A 20,798-nucleotide genomic window follows, 5' to 3' on the forward strand; every position below is an offset into this window, starting at 1 on the left:
TATTATTATTATTATTATTATTATTATTATTATTATTATTATTATTATTAAAGATGTAATGTATCCCTCCCCTAAACCTAGTCTTAAGTTTTCCTTGATCAAAACCAGTTATTGATCTTGATTTTAAGACTCATTCCATTATTTTTGTTTCTTAATGCACTTGCATGGGAATTAGTGTGATCTGCATTGCCATCACGTATGCCACTAAAGTGTACATGCAAAGTTGCAAGCACAGTAATTGCGCTGTGTGTATTTTCTGTAAAAGATACTCAACATTCTTGATGAATTATGCATGGCTCTCAGGGGATGGACAAGAATGGCATCTGGAACTCTTTGCAGTTCAACACAAATGCAACAATGTTGGTTCTTTGCAGTGTTTTCCTACAAATGCAGCGTGTTGAAAGACACTGTACTGAATGTGTTCACGTTAAACTTCATATAGTTTTCAGTTGTAGAATAAAAAAACTACTATAAAGGAACATTTATAAAGTTTTGACTAAATAATTTCTCTGCTACACTTGTGCACTTCAGGCTCTGCTTCAAAGTGTTTCACTTCAGCGTATTTTTGCAGTTTTAACAGTACTGGTCTGAGAGTTACATGCTGCTGTGCATCATAATACATGTTGCTTGCTTTGTGCTCACTACAGTATTAATTTATTCTCCCTACAGAATGATTTACTTGTATTTTTAACCTGCATTTGAGCAGTTAAGTGTTGTCTTCTCTATATTTACCGCCATTTGTCGCTAATAAATAATGAACAAATAAATAATGTTTAAATTATTTGAAAAATGTAAGCACCAAAAAGGTTTTGTGAAACTCTGGTGGGATTGGATCAACTCAGTCTGTGTCTGTACATTGTAATGGCGACTGCTTGCTGAACAATGCTAAACAGAACATAACCGAGCCGAGCTTTGCTGGGACTCTGGGCCCTCCCCAAGGAAAGCCAACCAGCTTACATAAGTCAGATCTGCAGCAACTAGAGGAGACACTTTGGACAAGTTAAACAGTGATAAATCTGCATGCCAGTATGATTTAAATCAAGGTCGCTGTTTTCTGTCGGCGTTGTGTCATATTGCCACCCCTGCAGGACTCATATTGTCTGCACATGGCTCTTTAAGAATTGAGGAATGATGAAAGAGTGAGAGGTAAGTGTGACAGGCTTAACTCGCGGAGGAAAAAAGAACGAGCTTTGATTAATTGCCGTGGAGGTGATTGTGAAGGGAGATGCAGAAGGTGAACAGGTTCCACATTTGGAGTGTGTGTGTGTTCTGTTGGTTTGTGTTCCTGTTTAGACGCGAGCAGAGATCTGTTGTAGGAGCCAACATACAAAGGAGAACGGTGACAAAAAAAGTAAATGAGTAAAAGTTGAATTTAGTTTTTAATGAATGAAACATTACACGAGTTTAAGAAAATCAGTTTAGTGAGCTATATAAACACAATGTTGCAGAACATTCTCTGAGGAATGATGTTTGAAAACGCAAACAAACTTTACGCTTATAAATGTCTGTAGCTCTGGTTTGATGAATGATTCAACCTCCCCTGAACAAGTTGCAATGCACCGTTTCCAGAGATGGCCAACATGTGTGCGCCTCTAAATGGATAGAACACAATGTTTAACTTAAGGACCCACCACCTACCTCTATATTTCAGTCAGTTAATGTGGGCCATTAGTGTACATGCAGGATAATTGGCCATTATGTTCTATTGAAAAGCAGTCCATTCAGCTTTATTGACTGGTTGAAAGTACACAATGCATTAGCTAAGGTTTAATTTTATTAATTTCATTCTCAAAATAGTTATTACCTTATTGGGGTTTGGAAGTAGTTCAGGGTTTTAAGGGCTTAAAGCTAGTGGAGCAAATTCATGAAGTACAAGTACCGGCATCTACATATTTTAAATACTTTTTTGCAGTAAAACTCTGAAACTAGTGTCTGTCTTTTTATATACTGTATACTGATTACTACCTGACTACATGGTTTTACAGGTTTTACGATGATTGTAAATGCAGAGCTAACTGTATTCTTTTCCTTGGCTTATTTTGTGTGTGTGTGGGCACGAACGGTTTTAAGATTCACCTGTCTCTAAGCCGCACATATAAATTATAAGATAAATCATAATTTTGTACATAAATAAGATGCTCCGGTTATTTAGCGGCGGGCATCTACCGTTCATCAGGATCTGTGCCCAGCCTGCTCCAGCCGTGTGCAACTTTCTTGTTGTAGTTCAAGAATCAGCCAGCAGATGGAGTTACACAGAATATAACTTGCTTTCAACACACGCTCAGACTGCAAGATCGTCACAAGTCTCCGCGAAGCTTCGCTGTCTGACTCATGGTTACAACCATTATACCTTCAAAATGAGCACAATAACAATCTAAGCATAATCACTGGTCAGAACAGTGCCAAACACCTGCGTAACTGAAATTATTTTAAGATTATTTACGATAAATATTACAAAGAAGTCTTATAGGGGTCATGTGACCGGAAGTCAAATAGTACTGGTAGAATGCATTAAATATTCATTAAATTAGTACCATTTATTTTTATTGGTAAACACTTTTGTTAACAACTGCTGATTTTAAATGTACTTTCTAAATAAATTTGACGTGATTCTCCTCAGCAGAGCTCATGAGGAGGAACAGCCCCCCCCACTTTCTCCTCCGCTCTGTTTATTGCCCCTATTTAAGCTTAAATGAGACACTGGTATTTAAACACATTTACTGTACATAAAAAGTTTTTTTTTTTCTTTTTTTTTTTTTTTTACTTTTATTTAAATATGCACCAGTCTTGACTGACTGACTGCTTTAAAAATAAATATGACAATTTCTCCACCGTTGAGCTCTCATGGACAGAAAGAGGAGGGGTGGACGACTCCTTCTGTATCTCCGCTTCGTGTTCAGATCTAACTTTAAAATGAGATCTCAGTATTTAAATGCATATTTACCAAACACAGAAAGATGTCATACAGAAAGAATTTAAAAACTTTTATTAAAACTTGCACCAGACTTGACTGTTGTTGCATCGCCAATCCCTGACCATCGACACGTTGATGCAAAGCTTGTGGGCAGAAGCTCTGTTTCCTCCTCGACAGCCGTTCGCTTTTAGCATGAAAGCTGCGTCATGAGAAATTCTCTGTGCGTTTTCCATTATCACTGAACAAATGAACAGGTCTGTGCATGAAGCGCAAAATTCAGTAACAACACGGGAACGATTTTTAGAAATTAATTCACATCTATCTTGGGGGATGGTCCTCGAGAGTACCTCATTGGTCATTCAGGTTAGACTTCTGGTCACATGGCGACAAAGTGGGTGGAGTTATGGTTGGGTATTTGAAACTGTAAGCAAAAGACCTTGTACATCTGATTACCTGAGGGCATTCTCTCTGTGTCACAAATGCTTGCCCCCATGAGGGGCAGTGTGCTGGGAGTCACGAGTGCCCAGCTCTGTCAAAGGAAAATGTTAGTCAGTGGCAGGAAGCTACCAAGAGATGGCAGGAAGTCTTTCAAAATAAAGTGCAAAAATATAAAATTTGAAAATTATGCAAAAAATACATAAATAAAATGCTCCTGCATATAAACCACGGGGTATAAAGTGTGAGACAAAAGTAGCAGCTTTTATAAAAGCAATTACAGTACTATACTTAAGAGTTGTGTCTAAATTATTCATGTACCTTGTCTGCACCCATAAACTATCTTTTTCCATAACAGATGAAAATTTTGATAATCTGCCTCAATCAGTACCTTGCACACACTTTATTTTAGTTCATACATGTCATGTGACCTCCAAATGTTCTTATTCTCTATACTTAGCTAGTATTGTTGATGATAAATCCTGTTTTAAAGATTGTCTTTAAAGTGAAAAAGGAACTATATAAAACCACAGTTTTGACTTGTGGATTTTTGTCAAAGTACTTTTAATAAATATTTTTATTATCACATTTACAAAAACATGAATTTTTATTTTTCATTTGATCATTTCTTGTGGCTGGAAAATTTGGCCACATAACAAGGTGTGACAACTTGTATGTCTTCACTGTGATTTTAATTGACGTTTCGTGACTTTCTCAGTTTTCGAGGTTGGAATGCTTGCTTGCTTCTTTGTGAGCTACTCTAGTCTTAAAGAAAAAAAAAAAATCAAGCCCTCTAAAGGGAAAAACAAAATGTCCTGTTTTTCCATTGGACTTAAAAAAAAAGAAAGAAAGCAAATGATCTGAAAGATACTGCCAGAGTAATTAAAAATTGGTCAGAAATAGCAGTCATGCCATTTTGGTCTGGCCTTGCATGGGTCCAGTCCTAAATCTCAAACAAATGTTAAAATGCGTATTTAAGGCATACTTGAAAGACCTTGATATGAGTGCAGAAGTAGAGTGGTCTAGTTTAAACCCTACATTTTATGTCTGCATACACTGTGTATCATTGTTAGTTAGAATGCTGTGTACTCTTTTCATCACCCCAGCTACAATGTCAAGGTCAAAAATCAAGGTCACATTTAAAACAAGGTCTTTGCCTGTCTGGACCATAACTTCTGATCCACCTAAGATAATTTAACAAGCCTTGATACACATTTGTACCACCGCTAACTAGACAGCATGTTGTGCAATTTTGTCATCATCCAGCTCTAAATTCAAGGTCACAAATCAAGGTCAAATGTTATACAAGGTCCTTGCTTTTCTGCGTTATTGCTATAGCTTGTTATAATGCTGTTTGATAGTTTATTATGTGCCATATGATGTACTTTTTTTAAAATGCATGAGACATGCTGTGAATTCTGATAATAATAATATGAGAAAAATGCATTAGAGATTGATAAAACACAAATAATCTCTGATTTTTACACAACCTTCCATCTCCTCAATGAGATGTTGAAAACTTGGCATAATTGGCAAAATAATATAACGTTCTAGATGACTGCCAACTGTTTCTGAGCAGGTGGAATAGCAATGAATTGTTTGTGTCTTAGCAGAAAAGCTCAAGCCTTTTTGCGTTTACAGTAATGACTGGATTTTCCGCCTCACAAGCAGAGAGCATCAGCGTGAGAGACAAGCTATTGCTAATTGAACGCAGGGCCCGCCGCGCTAACTTGAATGATTGTTTCACACCCCAACTATAAATCCTTCTCTTCTGTGTCTGAGGTGCAAATGGATCTCGACTCACTCAACAGTATGCTTCTCCTGTTTGGGATTGTGGAGTGACTTTTCTGCACTTTTTCCCCCTTATTTATTGAAAACGTTAAACAAGAACACATTTACCTACTGCTTATATTGTCACACACAGCATCCTCTTAATTTCTGCATCAATTAGTACCGTTTTGAATCTGATAGGACATTGAAAATATGTCTGTTGATATCAACAGTACTTTGTAAGCGGTGGTCACAGATGATGACAGTAAATTATGTGAAAGTTTTGAGAAAGGTCTGTCTCACCTCTTTAAGGTGGGGTAAAAGAAACCATAAGCACTAGAGGGCACTCTCTATCTCCCTACCCTTCTTATCTGCTGTTATCTGTTTTAACACACAAGCGCAGTCATGCACCCAGAAAATATGCTGAACATTCAGATATGAAAGTCAAAATGAGATGTTCTCTCAGCTACTAGGATACAATCAATTTGAATTGTATTAATCAGTGCTTGCACTCAGACCCTCTCTAGTTCACTATTCAATTACAACTGTTACATCTCCCGCTCCCCATCCCCCCACCCCCGTACTCTACTGCCTCATTCTGTCTAGGTCTATATCTCTGTCTCCTGCTGTAGCCACTATCTATATTAATATTTCCCTATTGTTTTCCCCCTGCAGCAGCATAGAAGATAGATTTGAACCTAATGGAAAGCACCTCCTATAGGTTGAAAAGTTGCTTAAACACATCACAAACGTACCCACTTCCTCTTCTTCGCCTTCATGTTCTCCTTCACTCTCCTGTTTCTTCCTTTCTTTCATTTCCTCTTATACACTCCCCCTTCCAACTCTTTTGATCCCACCACTTTTCTCCTTGTTGACATTTACGCATCATCTGCTGCTCCCCCATCTCTACCTCTAAACCCTTTTTCTTAGAGCCCCATAGTTCTCTCCCTCCTCCTCCGATGCTAAATGGGTTGCATTACTGTAATGAGCTGGTAATTTATGGAGGAGGAGTGCTGGGCTTGTATCATTTGCCCACTCACTGTTTGGCCTCCCCAGACTCGCCCACTTCCTCTGGAAACACACTTAATCTCGAAGCCAAGTTTAAACACAGGAAAATTGTCGAATGGAAGAGGGTGACACGCTGAGCATTTATAATGACACACTCAAACAAACACCTTTTCACCTTGATGCAGTGGAAAAAACACAAGAGCGACAACTGTGACTTTTCTATCCGTATATGCACTGGATCCTTTCTGAAACGGTGCTGAAGTTCAGAGACAATGCAGCACACAACTGTATAAAAGTTGATTTGAAAAAGTTTGCATTCAACAACTGAGGGTGATGAGCAGCTCATTGGTCTCAACTCACTGAGATTCGAATTGTGCAGTCAACTACAAAGGAGTTGTATGTTTTTGGCTAAGATATTGTATCTTATTGTCTGTCTGCATACATATGTTGGTGTGTGTGTATGTATATGTGTATGTATGGCTTAAAAAGTTTAAACTGTACATACATAAGGTTTTGACCAAAGTTTGGCTGAGTATAAACAAAACACATGATTTTTTAACAGTTTTACATTATTGGTGTTTAGCATATATCCTAGATCTTGTGGCTTACCGTTTGGCATTCGTTTTGTGTATATCTTAGTGTATCTTAGATGCTTAAATACTGTTTCTTTTTATACTTTATATTGTTACTGTTTTTGTGTGTAACTGGTACCTTGAGTACGCAATTTTGTTCCACCTCATGTACCACGTGATGTGAATGACAATAAACTTGACTTGAACTTGAATTTGAATAAATAAAATATAACAATTGCAATTAATTTGTCCCACAGATACAAATAAAAACTATAGATACCATTTAATTGATGCTGGCGGAGTAAATGTGCCAAAACCTGACATTGGCTTGTTTGCTTTTTTACTGTTAGTGTTTAATAAAATAAGAGAATAATGTGCATTTTCAATTAACGTTAAAAAAAAAAGAACATTAAAAAAACGGGTTACCGAGTAAAAACAAATATTTCATAGATAGATGTTGACTTTAAGAATGAGTAAAAGATGTAAACAGTGAGGATGGTTTCATGGTTATTGTTTGTAACCTGAGCAAAAGATGAAAGGAAATGTTAAGGTTCACCCTCATGTGACATTATAAATACTGTGCATCTCTGAATTGTACACAGTACCCCTATAATTGGGCGGCCTCCCCCGGGGATGTTAAACTCCATGGCGACAGGCAGTGACCCCAGTCGTAAAGAGGTTAAAGGTCAACACAGCTACTGAAGTTGTGACAGTGACCCTGAACACAGGAACATCCTTTTTAGAGGATCAAGATGGGGAGAAGAGATGGGGAGGGCGAGGTATTAAGGATGAGGTAAAGCAAACATCAGAGGGAAGAGAAAAGACTGAGTCAAGAAAGAGAGAGGTAGCAGGATGTGAGAAAGACTGTGAGAAGTGAAGTGAGGCCTGAGATGAGACGAAGAGCAAAGCAAGAGACGAGGGAATCAAATAAATGATGAGTAGACTGAGTAGGTGGGCTGCGAGGGTCAATAATGAATGGGTTTGTAGGATTTTGTGTCTGTGATCTTGAGGCTCACAGTGTATACAGCAATAAAAGGGCCATACAGGAACCAAAGGGGCTGACTTCTGTTTATTCTCTGCATCAGATGTGACTATTGTGTGCTAAGCTAGAAAGCGTTATTTAAAAAGTTGGCTTTAAAGAGACTGACAGCATGAAACTAATAAGTGTCAAACTTTAGTTGTATTAGTAGATTTGATAATTAAGTTAAAACTGTGCAAATAAACTTATCTTAGCGGAAACAAATATTTTTTCCATGTATTCCTGTAATCACAGTGCATGTGACTTACATGGAAAAATATTTGTGCACACATTTAATCTCACCTTAGACTTGTGATCCTTTTAACATTTACAGAATACCTTTGTAAAGAAGAATGGAGTTCTTTGGCTTCATCACTGATGTGTCAAGTTTGTCTCGCTCTGATTATAACATTTCCTTCAAAGGAAAAAGAAAAAGTACTTTGTGGTTTTATGAGACTTTCTGACTGTGCTGCAGTTTAAAAACAAGGTTCTTAAAGTGTCATTTTGCATTTAAACGCACTTATCAATTTCATAGATGCCGTCAAGCAGCAGTCTCAAGTAAGACACGAGTTATTCAGTGCGCGACTAACACGAGCCTTGGGAAAGGTTAGCCATAAACTGAAAAAGATGTTTGATCTATAGCCAGGTATTGATTAAAAACACCGTCTGAGCTCATGAAAATGCACGTGCGTGTGCCGAGCACTTTGGTTGAGTGTGTGCTGTGTATACAGTAATGGCACCTGACATGTGATTTGAGTTATGGCCAGGTATTGATCAGAAAACATCACAACTGCTTTAAACTTGGCTAAAGAGCTTTTGGTGAGACCTGGCTAAGTGCAATTACAGACTTAGGATCTATTAGGAGTTCGTATGAACTATATCAAAGACTTAAGAGAGATAAAAATAAAAAATATGGTGCTTCTTATTTTAATTGGAAAGTAACTTTTTTCCTTTATCCCCACAAGACATTAAACAGTGCAACACTCCAGTCAAGATGTTGTTTTGTGTTCTCTCACACATGATGTTGCTTTACAATCTTTAACATTTTCTAGTAGGTTCATTCAAATAATTTTTTCTTGCAGTTCAACATTATTTCTCAAACCTTATCTATCTTTTCATATTTACCAAAACACTTTCTTCAAATATTTCTATTTTTATTGGGTTTGTACCCCTGTCCTATGTGTTGTAGAAAACTAAAGTTAAAAGACTAATACAAATATTTTAAGTTGCCATTAAAAGCAATTAATTAATTTATTTATTTTTTCATAAATAAACACCTAAATCTGCAGCACGGTGGCACAACTGGTAGAGCTGCTGCCTCTCAGCGAGCAGGTCCTTGGTTCAAACCCCGATCCAGGGGCCTTTCTGGGTGGAATTTGCATGTTCTCTCCGTGCATGCGTGGGTTTTCTCCGGGTACTCCGGTTTCCTCCCACAGACCAAAAACATGTATGTGAGAGTGAATGCTTGTTTGTCTCTATGTGTCCCTGTGATGGACTTGCGGCCTGTCCAGGGTGTACCCCGCCCCTCACACAGTGATTGCTGGACATGGGCACCGGTGACCCCCGTGACCCAAAATGGAAGAAGCGGGTAAAAGATAATGGATGGATGGATGGATGGATGGATGGATGGATGGATGGATGGATGGATGGATGGATGGATGGATGGATGGATGGATGGATGGATAAACACCTAAATCTAGTCCGACAACAACTAAAGAGAAATGTATTATAGGTATATAAAAAAAATACTTCTAGATTTTTTGCTTCCTGAACACGTTTCCAAACAATAAACTTATCAACAATCAGTTGCTTAAGTGAGGGTATATTTATTTTATTTATTTACACAATCCTAAAGTTGGCACGTAGATGAGTAGAGCTGATAGAAAATCCTGCTCATACTCCACCATCAAACTTTACTTTTTGTTTGCATGTGTGTGTGTGTGTGTGTGGGGTGGGGGGGTGGGGGTGGGGGTGGGGGGTTCCTCTTGTCTTTTTTTCACAAGAGCTTTATGTTTAAAGAAATTTGACCTTAAAAATGTAATGATAATTAATAATTATGCCCCTTTATCATGCTCATTTTTTAGTCTGAGGTAAAGGTTTTACCATGGACTCGAAGACTGAGGAACATTTGCAAAAAACTGAGCAAAGTTGACCATTTTTAAAACATTTAACATCTTTTCTTCAGGTTGGTTTAAATTTGCATATTTCTTACACAATGTATTTTGTCTTTTATGTTTTGAGTTGGAAGAATATTTTTGCCATACAGTGGACTCAGCATGCCAGTACTTGATTATTTCCTCTGAAATAAAGGACATTACATAAAAATAAGAATTGGGTTAAACGTGATCATTTCTTTTTATAGAACTAGCAGTTATGCATAGTAATGAACTTTAGGGCTGTTTCAAGGGCTAATTAGACCCTAAATTCTCTAAATGACAAAAACAGCACAGGCAAACAAACTGTCCTCTAATCGTCACAATTGGGAGGGTTTGTGTCAGGAAATAGGCAGTGGAAGTTTGTGTCTTGTTAATGATTCCCACAGGGGTTAAAGCAGACAGAGTGGACTGTTAAAGGCTGGAGATAAGGCACTGAAACAGACTTAGTGGCTCTTCAAAGGCTGATTTGGGGTTTCAGATTGAGTCAAACGAGTGTTCTGATGAGGAAAAGATAAGACAGCAGTTTGCTTAAATAAAAATGTGGAACATACATGGTGTGGCTATTTACTTTATGTACTCCTAGTCATGCTGTTTGTTAACAAAATACTTTATGGATAACTAATTGATCGTCTATCCATAAACTATTAGATAGAAACACTTTTTTGTTCAGCTAAACGAACAACTGAGATCAAGGTCAGATAACTTGTGTTAAAGGTTTAAATATATTTAGTTTATAAAAGAACAGTATAATGTGTTAACGTGTACTGTAAGCAGTATGTAAGAGCAGTAAGTTTTCCTCTGGATCTTAATAAGCGTGATGTAAAAGAGGCCCATTTTTGGCCTCTGAATCCAATAGTAGCGTGTAATTACCTTTAAGACCTTCTCCCTATGCTAAAGGATTAACCATAATCCATAACAAAGCCATAACTGTGCTACACTATGTTAATTTCATTCAGACACATGCAACACACAGTTCCGTGTGTAGGATGCTGCCTATCTTTATCTTTCCTCCTGTTTGTTTCCTTCACTCTGCTCACTCATGTTTTTGTTTCAAATAGAAGTTGAAAAGCTTTATTTCCCTCTGGCTGTAACGTCAGGGTTGGAAGACAGTTTTTTTTTTGTTTTTTTCTGTTGTGCATGGTTCAAAATGGAGGAAAAATGAGAGTAGGAAAGAATAATGAGAAAGGGTGCTGAGGATTAATATCCTCAAAGGAAGGGTCCTTGGGAGCAAAGGTGCTGTAGACTTGAAATAGGGTTTAATATCCTGCATTTACTGCGTATGACGATGGGAACCTTTAGTCTGTGTTCTTTGTTGATATGGTCTTTGGAGAAAAATGATGAAGCCATAACATTTTCTGAGTATATACACATATAATATCATGAGCCTGACAGTATGTCGATATTAGGATATAACCATATATTTTATAGATATAATAATATATGATTAGTCTGGTATAAGAGTGGAGGAAGGAGTACGCAGGTCGACTACATTCTGTGTACAAGAGGGAACCTGAGGGAGATTGGGGACTGTATGTTTGTGGCAGGGGGAAGTGTGGCCAGACAGCATCAGATGGTTGTGTGGCTGTTGTTTTTTGTTTGTTTGTTTTTTTCATTTTCATTTACCCTTTATTTATACAGGTAGTCTTATTGAGTCACGAGAACTCATTTTCAAGAGAGACCTGTTTAGGGAGCAGATGGTCGGGGTTAAGGGCCTTGCTCAGGGGCCCAGAGTGGGGCAAATGAGGGTGGAGGGAGGTGTGGGTGTTCCACCTTTTCCACCCTCATTTTGATTTTGACTTTACCGGGAGTTGAACCTATGACTGTGTGGCTGTTGTTGATTGTTGTTGCTGAATGACTGTTGTTGTGAAGAGGAGAAAAAGAGTAAAATCAGAGAAGAAAACCAAATGGCAGCTGAGAAAACAAGATTGTTGTGAGAAATTCAGAGAGGAACTGTTTAAGGATCTGGATGGTAAGAAAGAGCTTCCAAATGACTGGGCTACTACAGCAACAATAATTAGAGAGACAGGTAAGAAGGTACTTGGTGTGTCATCTGGACAAAGAATGGATAATATGGAAACCTAGTGGTGGAATAGTGAAGTGCAGAAAGCTATTTAAAGAAAGAAGTAAGCCAAGAATAAATATGACAACGAGAGGACTGAAGAGAGGAGACAGGAATATAAGGAGATGGGACGTAGAGCAAAGAGGGAAGTAGCTAAGCCAAAACAGAAGGCGTATGATGAATTGTATGAAAGGCTGGACATTAAAGGGGGTGAGAAGGACTTGTTCCAATTGGCGAGACAGAGGGATCAGGCTGGAAAGGATGTGCAGCAGGTTAGGCTTGTTAAAGATAGGAATTGTAATATTCTAACAAGTGAGGAGGATGTGATGGGAAGATGGATGGAGTACTTTGAGGAGCTAATGGATGAAAAGAATGAAAAAGAAAGAAGAGTAAAGGTCATAGAAACTGTGGCCCAGGAAGTGGGAAAGGTTGGTGAGGGTGAAGTCTGGAAAGCTCTGAAAAGAATGAAGAAGGGGAAGACAGTAGGACCTGATGACATACCAGTGGAGGTTTGGAAATGTCTTGGAGAGATGGCAGTGAGGTTTTTGACTTTTTTTTTTTTTTACAAGAGAGACCTGTTTCAAACAAAGAACACAGATGAGGTGCAGACAACAATAGACAATCGTATAAAAAAACATATAAAATGAAAAGTAAATGGAAGAAATTGTATAAAAACGAAACAAAAAACATCTACATTATAAAGCGATGTAAAATGCTAAAAACAGGAACAAGTCTGCATTGGCTTTTGCCATGAACTTAGCAGTTGTTTAAAATCTCTTAGAGAGGTTGTGGTTGAGAGCTGCAGATCTTTTTGCAAGGTGTTCCAGATTACAGGAGTGGAGTAAGAGAAGGCCCTTTTGCCTAGTTTGGTCCACACTGAGGGTATACTGCAAATAATTATGTCCTGAGAGTGCATGTTGTAGCTGTAAGAAACTAGTTCTGACTGGGAGCAAAGTGCAAGCTGGGGTCTTGGTAAGGGGTGTGAGTAGGAAAATACTGTTTTGTCAGATACGTCAGTGAGATATAATCTCTTACTTCTTAAAGACTATAAACCAGGCTTATGTCTCTGAAAGAGATTTACCAGTTTTTCCTTGGTATTTTTCAAGCCAGCACAATACTCTGTCCATCTTCCTTTAGAGTTATTTCAGTAATTGCTGAATGAACTCCTCCTGTCATGAAAGATATGTGTCACAAGAAGCTCATTGACAAATGGTCATAGCGTCAGGTATAACAGCCTTGTGCTGCCCATAAATAATACCTCCCTCTCAACTGTTTAAAGCTCAAGTGATGTTAGTTGTTTAAAAATGATTATGGGAAAAATAAGTCTAATTAGTCAGCTGACAAATCAGCTGTTCTGCCACTATCGCTGTCCTGATGAATGATTCTTTAGATAACGCGTCCTGCTGTGAATGCACATGAGAATTGTTGAGAGGGGCCTATTTTCACTGGTGAAGGAAAGCCTGTTGTAGGTCACCTCTGTGATAGCTCCATCTCTCCTTATCACCCCTTCATTCTGTCTATCTGCCCTCGCCCATCACTCAATCTCTCCCCTCACTTGTTTTGCCATGCACTCACCTTTCCAATCTTTGTCTCCACTTCAGACATTGCATCTCCTGCCCAAGGTTATCACACATCAGCTACTCAAACAGTCTACGTATTTATTTTATTTACCAGTTCTAGACCACCACAAAACATCAAAGTCCTTTTTTTAAGTTGCATTATTGCTACCTCACGGCCTAAATATTCCAGACTCTGATAATTGCTTCTCCCTCCCTGATCCACCCACTCACACAAGCACATAAAACCATATGATCACACATTGCCACAAAATGTTGAGTGTCAGCTGGCTTGCATCACATCAGAGACTGATTGGGAAAATGCCTGTGCCCTCAGTGCACTGCCTCCTCCATGCCCGGGAGCTAATTAATTTCCCACATTGAGCATGTCCCACCATAAAGTGCTCTCCCTCCTTGTGTCACACTCAATCTGTTCCTCTTCCCTTGTGTGTCTTTCCACCAAGCCTAGTTGATTTCAGTCCCACCAGCATTTGATAGCCATAGATCAAAATGTCTAGGCAAAAAGCATAGCCTTGTTGAACTGCTGCCCTTTTAACTTTTACCATCTTCCTCTTTTACCTTTTTGCTTTTCTTGTATTTGCATATTTTATCTTACTTGAAAGATGTCTTTTTTTTTTACATTGATTCAAGTTCACAGCTCATCAGAACTAAACATGATCAGTGCCTCTTTGCTTTACTTCCTACAACCTTAAAGTTGTTTTTATCTTCTTACAACACGGAGCAGTACCAAAGCAACAGCAACTTTGTTTGTTTTCTATCTCCCGTGTGTGTGAACTTTAAAGGCTTTACTTAACAGGTTTGCTCAATAGTTTTCACCCATTTAGGTGGAGAACTTTAAAAATGAGGGTGTTCAAGCAACAAAATCAGGTTAAGTGAAATCCGTGTAGGTTTATTTAAATCACATTACACAATTTTTACTGAGTAAAATACATACAGGTAGTCTCATGGAGAAATTATTTTCAAGAGAGAAATGTTTTAGAAAAAACAAACTACTACTACTACAGTTAGACAAGTAGTTTGACCAAATACAATACCAGTATAATGGGATAAAATCAATAAAATAAAATTTAAGGTGCCCAAGTAGAGCATGGAAAATATTCAAAACACGAACGAACTACAATGCAATTAATTTTGTTAATTTAATAATAAAACTATATAAAAATATGCATCAATGCCTAAAGTAATGTATCATAAAAGTATTTGTCAGTCAAAGATGAAAACAATTTTAAGAGCAAGCAAAAACCACAGTCAATGAATTTTGCATTAAGGTTGACAGTTGGGCTTTCTGGAGAACATAAACCCTAATTAGCACTTTCCTGTTTTCTATACAGCTATGTTTAAGTACATACACTCCACACCTGCACATATTGGAGCAGCTGATTACCATTCACGTGAACATCTTTCAAATGTGCTCTGTCTTCATCAATGCCTAATGCATGATCTACAAGAATATTTCATATTCCATTGCCAAAGTAGCAATCTTGGCACACAATCATTTAGAAGAATGTGAATATCTAATACTGGTAAGTGAATATTAAATAAGGCTGTTAAAAACATCTAACATCTGAAACTCTGACGCCGTCTTCAAAGAAGAGGGAAATAAGCAAAGTAAGGGAGGCTTCTCAAGTAACAAACATCGCAGGATTGAACATTTTCTGACCTCACTGTCAGGCGTGCAGGTACATTAGCCTAAAACAACCCTTTAGTTTAGATAAATTTGCTATTTTTTATGATAACTGCTACTAACTGATAGAAGAAAGTAAATAAATAAAGAAATTATGTGGAGATTAAGTTGGAGATAACAAAACTCTATACATTTATAGTTGCACTCTGTTCTTCACCTCTGGATGACTTTTGTTACAGACACACTAATCATCTACTAACTCAAAGCACATGCACAGGTTTCTCCAGGTTTCATTAAATTGTTTTAGTTTGGTTCAATTGTCTCAGTTCGGTTCAATATACAGAAGACTGCAGACATAACTGGCCAGAAGACCATCATTGATACCCTCCACAGGACGGGGAAGCCACAAAAGTTCATAGCTAAGGAGGCTCGCTGTTCACAGAATGCTGTGTCCAAGCATATCAATTGAAAGTCTAGTAGAAGGGCAAAATATGGCAGGAGAAAACGCACCAGCAAAATAGATGACTGTGGGCTTCAGCAGATTATCAAACAGAGAAGGTCCCAGAATCTGGCAGAGATCTAGAAAGAGTGGAATGAGGTAGGAGTCACAGCTTCAAAAACCACCACATTCAGACGCATCCGGGAGATGGGCTACAACTGTTAGGTTTATCAGTCCTATTTTCCAATAAAAGTAAAGTGTGCCTTTAATTCTGAAATCAAGGTCCAAGGGTTTGGAGGAAGAAGGATGAGGAACAGAGCCCATACTTCTTGAGGTCCATTGTGAAATATCCACAGTCAGTCATGATTTGGGGTGCAATGTCTGGTGCAGGTGTTGGTAAACTCTGCTTTCTTAAATCCAAGGTCACTGCAACAGTCTACCAGAATGTTTTAGAGGACTTTGTGATTCCTTCTGCTGAGGATCTGTATGGAGATGCAGATTTCATCTTCCAGCAGGATCTGGCCCCTGCCCATGCCGCCAGAAGCACCAAAACCTGTTTTGATGCCCACGCCACAGTGCTTGACTGGCCAGCCAACTGGCCGGACCTAAACTATGTATTCTCAAGAGGAAAATGAGGGGCACCAGACCCAACAACAAGGAAGAGCTGACAGCAAGCATCAAAGAAATCTGGGCTTCCATAACTCCCAGTCAGTGCCACAGGCTGATTGCCTCAATGCCACATCACATCGAGGCAATGATTAAGGCAAAAGGATTCCCAACCAAGTATTGAAGATTGACATATCGTTTTGAAAGTACCATATTTTGATTGATTTGTTGGGATCCTAATTTCTTTCTTTTTTTCCTGCAAAAACTGAGTAATGTGGGCTGATGTCTTCACAGAATTCTAATTTTTTGAAATCATGTTTTCGTGGGTTTCATGAGCTGGAAGCCCAAATTATGTAAAAATAAACAAATACTTGAAATTGTTTAAATTGTGGGCCCTGAAACTATCATCTATTAAATATTAACTTTTGTATGGAATTATGGAAGTTAAACAACTTTTCCATGATATTAATTTCTTTGGAAAGGGTACATTTGCCCAAACCTCTGAGAAATTTAAAAGAAAACAGAAATAAATAATTTTAAATGTTATCTAGCCTTTTTTTGTGTGGTAAAAGACAGTTTAAATATACGGTAATTTAAACAAATGATATCCACTAATTTAGGGAACTTTTGCTCTTTTTTTTCTCTCCCCGATAAATGGATGTGTTAGTCATTACGTGCACATGCACGCACACACTCAGACACACACATTCAGCCAGTTCCTAAAGCCATTTTCAGGCAGGGCAGCAGAGTGTATCTTCATTGCCATCTGTAACTGAGGAGTCACCACTTGGTCGCAGCTCATGCTGGCAGAATGGGATTTTACCATCTTTTCACTTTCTCACTCTTATCCCCTTTTTCTTCCCAACTTGTTCTGTTTATTGTTTTATCTGTGTCTCAGTTGCAACAAATTATCACAAGTAAAATCTACAACATATTACATTTCACACAGTTTCATTTTAAGTATATTTACAATGTACACTTATTTCTATTTTCAACAGTCTTAAACTAACATTTTGTATAAACCGAGGAGCTTGTTGCCATATAATTTAGTTATTTTTTTATTTTTATTTAGGCAGGTGAAGTGCATGAGTGCAGCGCATTCATCAATAAGTGCAAAAGTCATGTATTCACTTATTACTTCTTTCTTTACATTTGCTCTGATATACATGCCTGCTTTTGAATTGCCACTTTGTCGTGTTGAAGGAAAAAAACTTGAAGGGAAAGAAGCAGGAATGTAGGTTTGGCAAAGGAAAAGTGAAAAAGAGCTTTGTTTGATTTGTTTAACTGTGAAGCTCATTTTTATTTGATCTCCCGTTTCCTTAGAAGCCTCCTTAGTCTTTCTGTGATAGTCTTTTGAACAGCAGTGATATGTGTGTGTGTCGTTACTTTAGATGAAAAGGCCTCAACCCAGGTAATCAAATTCTGGATCATCTGATTGAAAATGATAAAGGGAACAGGATACAAAGCATTTTCCTTCACTTGACATCTTTCCAATTTTACATATGCTTAAGCACAGAGACAAATAAGTGTCTCAAGTTTTGGCATAGTTTACAATTTCACCATTTGTCAGAAAATCCAACATCACTACCTCATGTTCTTTTAATCTGTCTGGCCTGCTAGAGCCTCTTCCTCGAGCCGCTGTTTTACATGAAACATACTGGAGCTTCAAAGCTGTGTTACTGCCTGTTTAGCAATAATGTACCATTATGCATGGCATGATGAAACGCAAAAGGAACCACATGTGGTGCTCTTCAGGCAGCCAGTTATAGATTACACATGTTACATACTGTACGCAAGTTCAGAGTCTCTGTGTGTTTGTCTAGAGTCATCTGCATTACACAACAGGGAAAAAGGTTTAAATACACAAAGAAAAGAGTATAGGATTATCCATTTCCCTTCTCCTGTGGGCACAAGCTCTCACACTGCAAACATTGACTCGTACGTGCACACACAGTCTTGGACTGCTAGTCATAGTCGATGAACAGTAAAATTGTTGACGTGCTGACTTGCATGCTATTTAATACTGCACCATGAGAAGTGCTTGTCATTAGAGTGAGAACGTGAAGAGGACATTTTCCCTCCTTATTGAAGCAGAAGGTGTCTCAAGCTTGTCTTTTTAAAAGAAGTTTGAAATAAAATGGATTTCCGCAAACGAGAAACAACATCAGGACTAAGTATCTATTTGATGGTGCTGTCAAAGGCTTTCTCGAGCTTTACCTTCCTCCTTTCATCTTTCTCCCAACCCCTCATCCTTCCTTCCTTCTTCCTTCACATTCTCATTAGCGCCGGTTGTGAGAATGGAGAACAAAGACCAGGCCTGCCAATCGATCACCAAGCTGCGCCATCAATCGACTGATGGAACACAGGTCTTGGCCATCTACACAACAATTGATAGGTCCAAAGATTGATGATGAAGATTGTTGTGTGTCTGCTTGCATTTGTAAATGCAAGAACTCTGAACCAAACTACTGAAGACCTTATCTTCCTGCAGTTTTCATCTCTAATTTGTCATTTGATTAAGACAGTATAACCTCATAGCTGAAGTATGACAGGTTGTGTATGCACCCATGTTCAGGGGTTCAACAAATACAAAGGACATTGAAAGACATTTGTTTGTGTGTATGTGTGCAGATCATCTTCTGTCTTGACTGTTTCTGCCCTGGCAGCAGCAAACATGGACACACACACACACACGCACACACACACACAGGTGTATTTTTCCATCTTTACACAGACTTTGCATTGACTTCCATTCATTTTCCATTCATTTCATTAGCCCAACTTTGACCCTTACCCTAAATCTAACCATTACCAGTACATACCTAACCCTAATTGGAACACATTACCATTGTGTCCCGAGTACATAAGGGCATTCATCTCCCTAACCCTAACCCACACTTAATTCACACCTTTGTCCTAAACGTAACCCCATACCAAAAACGGCAATTGAACATACAAGGAACATACAAGGACCAGGCTTTGGTTCCCCTAAGTAGCAGTGGGTCCTCACAAGTTGTGTATTAGAAAAATGGTCCTAACAAAATAATAAAACACACACACACATACACAGAAAGAGAGAGAGAGAGAGAGAGAGAGAGAGAGAGAGAGAGAGAGAGAGAAACAACAAACAGCATATTTCCCTTGTACTGTCATTGCCATTGCCTTCCAGTGCAGTGACATCCATCTGAACAAGTATGGACGTATGCATGATTTCAGTTGTGTAGGTGTGTGTGTATGTGCTCGTGTGCACACATAGACTTTTTAAGGTGTTGTGTAAACATCAAAATTGTGTCACAGCTAGCCAGATGAGTTCCCCTGGTTTCATCTCAAATTTATGAGCATCTCCTGAGGAAGAATGATGCTGCCACATTTGCATGAGAAAGGTTTTTCAGACTAACACCTTATCTGTTTTCTGTCTCCCCTTCATTCCCCACCTCCCTCTTTCTTTCCCCTCTCTGCTTACAGCTTTGATAGCCATTGGCCAGTATAGCAGCACCATAGAGACTGTGGACGCCGGCTGGTGTAAAGACATTACAGACCAAGGAGCCACACAAATTGCTCAAAGCAGCAAATCCCTTCGGTATCTGGGCCTCATGAGATGTGACAAGGTAATAACACTCAGCCTTTGCACTTTTTTGTTTATGTGCAGCACTTTCTCAAAAAACAAACAAAAAAATAGAAAGTCACTTCTTTCTAGATGCAGCATATGAATTGTTGTGTGTGAGTGTATGCACATTCAATTCAATTCAATTCAATTCAAAAATATTTGATTAATCCCAAAGGGAAATTAAATGTTGTTGTAACTCATCATCCTGGTTTCATTAAAAAGTTGTTATAGATTCATTCAACCTTTATTTAAACGGATAAGTCACATTGAGCCTCGAAGACTCATTTTCAAGTGAGACCTGTTTGGACAGATGCATACATATACATACAGTGTCCAAAGGTTTAAAAGAAATGTGAATAAATATTTTTGTGTAGGCCCTCCCTAAAATAAGGGTTTGTATCACTGAAGACAATGATGATAGATATCACATTTTAGAGTCTTGGTGATGCAAAACAACAAATATAACAAGACCACCAGAGACTTATAACTTTGGACAACAATTGTAGTCACTATATGCAGTTTAAAGCCCAAACAAAGGCCATCAGGTTTAGTCTTACTTTTGTAAATACAGCTGGAAACTCCCATTTAGTGCTTTGAATGTGCCTAATATACAAACCGGATTCCAAAAAAGTTGAGACACTAAACAAATTGTGAATAAAAACTGAATGCAATGATGTGGAGATGGCAGATGTCAATATTTTATTCGTAATATAACATAGATGACAGATCAAAAGTTTACTCTGAGTAAATGTAACATTTTAAAGGAAAAATATGTTGATTCAAAATTTCACAGTGTCAACAAATCCCAAAAAAGTTGGGACAAGTATCTAGTAGTAGTAGTAGACAAGTAGTGGCTGGAAAAAGGAAATTGAGCATATAACGAACAGCTGTAAGACCAATTAACACTAATTAGGTCAATTGACAACATGATTGGGTATTAAAAGAGCTTCTCAGAGTGTCAGTGTCTCTCAGAAGCCAAGATGGTAAGAGGATCACCAATTCCACCATTGTTG

The 20,798-nt window shown here is 38.2% G+C and overlaps 1 protein-coding gene across 1 annotated transcript in view; it reads left to right on the forward strand.

Annotated features, from left to right (window-relative positions):
- The window catches only part of fbxl17 (F-box and leucine-rich repeat protein 17), a 258,417-nt gene that overhangs the window by 213,622 nt on the left and 23,997 nt on the right, over positions 1 to 20,798 (forward strand). Inside the window, exon 11 of the mRNA XM_037680052.1 lies at positions 19,644 to 19,786. Within this exon, the coding sequence (XP_037535980.1) occupies positions 19,644 to 19,786 (143 nt within the window). The remainder of the gene's footprint in view (positions 1 to 19,643; positions 19,787 to 20,798) is intronic.

The sequence above is a fragment of the Nematolebias whitei genome, chromosome 8, assembly GCF_014905685.2.
Source record: "Nematolebias whitei isolate Nwh7 chromosome 8, NemWhi1, whole genome shotgun sequence".
In the NCBI taxonomy this organism is placed as follows: Eukaryota; Metazoa; Chordata; class Actinopteri; order Cyprinodontiformes; family Rivulidae; genus Nematolebias; species Nematolebias whitei.